The sequence below is a fragment of the Mandrillus leucophaeus genome, unplaced genomic scaffold (genome assembly GCF_000951045.1).
Source record: "Mandrillus leucophaeus isolate KB7577 unplaced genomic scaffold, Mleu.le_1.0 Scaffold490, whole genome shotgun sequence".
Lineage (NCBI taxonomy): Eukaryota > Metazoa > Chordata > Mammalia > Primates > Cercopithecidae > Mandrillus > Mandrillus leucophaeus.
Window position 1 is genome coordinate 1,008,756 of NW_012105254.1, and position 5,211 is coordinate 1,013,966.

General features: G+C 39.3%; 1 protein-coding gene across 2 annotated transcripts in view; it reads right to left on the bottom strand.

The window, feature by feature from the left end:
* Nucleotides 1-5,211, bottom strand: part of TXLNG (taxilin gamma) — a 63,145-nt gene that overhangs the window by 30,352 nt on the left and 27,582 nt on the right. The window contains exons 2-3 of one of the 2 annotated variants that reach the window (XM_011995518.1): nt 2,420-2,723; nt 1,049-1,140 (exon numbers count right to left, since the gene is read on the bottom strand). The exons of the other annotated variant lie outside the window; for it this stretch is intronic. Of the exons in view, the coding sequence (XP_011850908.1) occupies nt 1,049-1,140; nt 2,420-2,723 (396 nt within the window). The remainder of the gene's footprint in view (nt 1-1,048; nt 1,141-2,419; nt 2,724-5,211) is intronic. 2 annotated transcript variants of the gene reach the window in all.

The following is a 5,211-nucleotide window of genomic DNA, read 5'->3' on the forward strand; positions in this document are numbered from 1 at the left end:
TACTAAAAATACAAAAAATTAGCCAGGCGTGGTGGCACGCACCTGTAGTCCCAGCTACTCAGGAGGCTGAGGCAGGAGAATCGCTTGAACCCGGGAAGCGGAGGTTACAGTTAGCCAAGATCACGCCACTGAAATCCAGCCTGGGGGACACAGCGAGACTCCGTCTCAAAAAAAAAAAAAAAAAGAAAGAAAGAAAGAAACTCCAAAAACAGAATTAATGCTACCTGTAATAATGTAGCTGAGAACAAACTCTTTGATAAGGTCAATGTTTTTTGGAAGATGGAAAAAAGGATGCTTGACACACAGTAGATGCTAAATAAGTATTTCTTTTTTGAGACAGAGTCTCGCTCTGTCGCCCAGGCTGGAGTGCAATGGTGCGATCTCGGCTCACTGCAAGTTCTGCCTTCCAGGTTCACGCCATTCTCCTGCCTCAGCCTCCTGAGTAGCTGGGACTACAGGCACCCGCCACCAAGCTTGGCTAATTTTTTTGTATTTTTAGTAGAGACGGGGGTTTCACCGTGTTAGCCAGATGGTCTCGATCTCCTGACCTCGCGATCCGCCCGCCTCAGCCTCCCAAAGTGCGGGGATTACAGGCGTGAGCCACCGCACCCGGCCGCTAAATAAGTATTTCTGAGACACAGTATTGTTTTAGCAGACGATTTCATGTAACTCACAATCTCAATCAAAACAGCCCTTGATCTCTAGAATTCCATTAGGAAAAGTTTAAGACAGGAACCACCTCACTCCAACTGAGTGGCACCTAAGGCATCACAACATAGCAATGCAAAGGCTGACTTATACTCTAAAACTGAGTTTTAGAAAATCTTTGCCACATCTTAGTATTACAATGTTCCCTAAATATTACCTCATAAAATGAAACTATACAACCAACAAAAAGCCCCAACAAAGCAGATTCTCTTCTTCAATTTCAGAATAAAATACAATTTTACATTTAAGGCCATATCAAATTTGTACTTTAAGAAACTTACCAAGCACACACACATTTCACTATATTTTATATGGCTCACATCCTTGATTTAATACTCACAAGATCAGCATATTTCTTACAGAGAGCTGCCAGCTTCTCCTCTGGGGTTGAAAGGGTGTTTAGGGCTTGCATCAGTAATAAAACTTCTTTTCCTGATGATTAACAAGAAAAGAAATAAGTCCCAGAAGAATGAGATCAAATCTAACCTGTAAATTCTACTAACGATTCCTGTGCTCTGACATCCAGAGTAAAGTAACTTACACCTATGATTATAAATAAGAGATTTACCAGCTCAATGAAAAAGGCAATTTTTAAATTCTGGATTACCAGGCCTCGCTCCCCTCCCCACCCCCACCCCAAATTTCTTAACTCACTCACTAACACTGCTAGCTATTTTTAAGAACTCTGGTTAAAAGCTTATAAATTTCCTTGCCTAATCACTGATGTCCAAGTTAAGACAAAGGGCAAGTTACAAATTGCATGGAAATTTTTTTAAAGCTTCCTCCTAACCAAGTTCAAATATAGAAGCAAGTTCAAAGGGAGTTTCCGTTGGTACTACACTTTGCCTAAGACACACATAATCACAGGTGAACATATCTTTTCCTATGAACAATTTTAAAACGTATGCTTTTCTTATGATTTACTAAGTATATTCTATGTGTTAACTAAGGTCAACTAACTAAAGGATGACAAGATAGCTTTTCCTGTGGGGAAAAGACCTTAACAATACTGTAAGGACTTTGGCAGAGAGAGGCAGGTGGCTGAGATAGGAGGGGACTAATGGCATTTCAAAGTACAGGGTAATCTTTCATTTCTTAAGCTAGGTGATAGGTACCATTTTTATTTTTGTAATGTTCATTCTTGTATGTAAGATATTGCATCAAAATATATATCTTAAAATAATTCTGACATATAGACTGCCGTGGGGGGGAAAGAGTGACTTCAAAAAAGAATGTTTTTCTACTCACATAAAATTTTATTAGTGAAATCTTCTCTCATTTAACCCAAAGTCAATAAGACCTTTAAGAGACGATTAAACACGATTACTGAATATGATCAGAAATAACTGCAGTGTGGCCGGGCACAGAGGCTCACACCTGAAATCTCAGCACTTTGGGAGGCCAAGGCAGGAGAGGACTGCTTGAGCTTAGGAGTTTGAGACCAGCCTGGGCAACACAGTGAGACCCTGTCTCTAAAAAAAAAATTTTTAATTAGCCAATTCTTGATTATTTTGGAAAAAAAGCTAAGCGTCCTCCCTGTTTTGGCCTCCTGCACATAACTGCAGCAGACACATGGACTAACCTCACTGAAGACACTAGGTGTGTTGGCTAAGCACCTCTAAAGTGGTTGTGTTCAAAATGATCTGGGCTGCAGAAAACACAAGCAAAATGATTAGCATGTGAAACGTCCAACCACTGAATGGATTATTACCTAAGGTTTTTTCTTTGTTCCTGTTGCACTCTGAATCTTGCTGACCATCAGGGGGATCTGTTCGAGCTTCTCCCCCAGGGATTTCCTCTCTTGACTCTTGTGTGCAGTATGCTGGGCTCACCAAATTCCTGTTCTCTGTTATAAAGTCACTGCCTTCATCCTCTTCCAATGAATGCTTGTTACTTGTGCCACCACAATTTGAATCTTGATGTTGAAGAATATCATTTGATTGAGAGTTACACAACATATCTGCTTTCACCCCTAGCCCACAAATTCCAGCTTCTTCCATTGTGCCAATTTCAAACTAGAGGAAAGGAGAAGGAGAAAAAAGATGGAGAAGGGGTTAAATCAAATGTAATCAATGTTCACAAGCAACGGAACATCATAGCCTGACGGTTTTTTCTTCCTTAGTGGTATGCAAAATTGATGTAAATATGGTACTTTCTAGGTTTCACTGAGAGGTGACCTAACTATAAAGTATAAGGAAATTAAAGTTAAAATGAATCACACAACTATGCAGTACCAAAGGAGGCAAGAAAGCCATTTAGTTATAAATCTAAATTGATTTCCATATAAAAATTCACCACTTAACATAATTAGCACCTTAACAGAAGTGAAACTGTCCCCAGTTAATGAATATTAATTATTCTGATCTTATCCTCAAGGAGAGAGTACAGCAGGGATAGCTAGCTAGCTATCCATTAAAATCCCATGCTCCCCCAAGTTCCTGTGGAGCTGACACTATGAGACAAGTGCCCAGCCAGGGACTACATTCCCCAGGCCCCTTACACCAAGGGGCGACTTCCGCATGAAGTTCCCACCAACTGAATGTGGGTATAGGACACGACTGTCCTTTCTGTAACAAGACTTTTATTCTCAGAAGCACAAGTTCTTTCTCCACCATCTCTCCCCAACTCTGGTAAAACGTAGACATCTCCAAGACCCTAAGGGATGGCAGAGCCACAGGATAAATGCAGCCTGGGCTTCCATATCCTATGTACATACAGGAAAGCCACCTTACTTACAAAGAAAACCTACACTGGAGTATAGGTGAACAAGAAATAAACTTCTCTCATGCTAAGCCATGGAAATTTTGAGACTGATATTTTAAGCAACTATCCCAGCCTTCACACAGGTAATACACATGGTAAAGATGCCTTTATTCCAGTATGTTATTCTTACGTCAGTAATTTTACCTTACTCTGTCTTCTATCACATTGTTAACCCTATCTGAGTTTTTTCCCCTTGTGAGCACTACCTGGTCATGATGTGGCACAAATTTAAATTCTGTGCATTTACTCTCCATATGAAAGAGGGCCTCTTCCTTTTCTGAATAATACAGTTGAGGTGAGGAGGTGTTTAGTATCCTTCTCTTATCACAAATGGACAAAAGCTACATTCAAAAATGTATGGGAGAGCAGATATTTGAGATTTTAGGTTATAATCATTTTATGCAACTGAAAAAGTCAAAATATCAAAGTAGGAGGGGATGGAGAAGTTAAGGAAAATAAAATCTTATATTTTATAGTCTAATGTTGATAAATCCAATACTGTGCTTTCATAAGAACAAATTGGCAAGGACACTTTGAAAAACTCTTTGGCAATATGGATACCTTCTAACCTAGTTAACTCTACTCCTGGGATTTTGCCCAAGTGTGTACATATGTGTATCCAAAGGCCAAGAATAAAGGAGCACTATTCGTAATAGCTCCAAAATGGAATCAACCCAAATTGCTATCAGTAGCAGAATGGATAAACTGTAGTATATAAGCAGTGAGAATGAACTACTGTTAGATGCAACCACATAGATGAGTTTCACAGACCTATGTTGTGAAAAAGGTGCCAGAAGAGTATCTACTATAGGAAATCATTTATGTATAAAGTTCGAAAACAAGGCAAGTTAATAAATGGTGCTAGAAATCAGGATAGCGGTTACCATTAGGGGTGGGGCCTCCTGGGGTGCTTGTAGTGTTCTATTTCTTGGTCTAGATGAGGTTGACACATTCACTTTGTGAAAATTCATTAAGCCTAACATTTATGATTTGTATACTTTTCTAAATTTATGTTTTATTTCAGTAAAGCTTATTTTAAAAGTTGCAATTTATACATTATTCAAGAGGAACCAAAACAAATATTTTCCTCTAAGAAGACAGATTAAAGATACGCTGCTTTTCATGACACTTCTAAAATAATGTACATGTAATACTTTGATTTCTTAAAAAAAGTAACACATTAAGGGGAAATGGGTTATCTATTTCAGAGTTATGGTTTGATGCCACACTCTAAGTCTAATTCAGATAGAAAAAACTTACAAATACTGAAACTCTTAAATTATTTGAAAAGATTTCAAAAATTCACTTCCGTATGTATCATATTCTATAGAGCAATGTTTCTCAAGCATAACCCATAAAGTTTTTCAAAAATTCACGATGGCACGCATCGTGGCACATGCCTGTAGTCCTAGTTGTTTGGGGGGCTAAGGCAAGTCTGAGGACAGCCTGGGCAATACAGTGAGACCTCATCTCTTGGGGTGGGAGAGGATTCACAATCAAGTTTCAGGAAAAATCATTTGTACGATTTCACTACTGTAGAAACTTCTTAAAATTGTTAATAGGCCGGGCGAGGTGGCTCATGCCTGTAATCCCAGCACTTTGGGAGGCTGAGGTGGGCAAATCACTTGAGGTCAGGAGTTTAAGACCAGCCTGGCCAACATGGTGAAACCCCGTCTCTACTAAAAATACAAAAATTAGCCGGGCAGAGGTTGTAGTGAGCCGAGATTGCGCCATTGCACT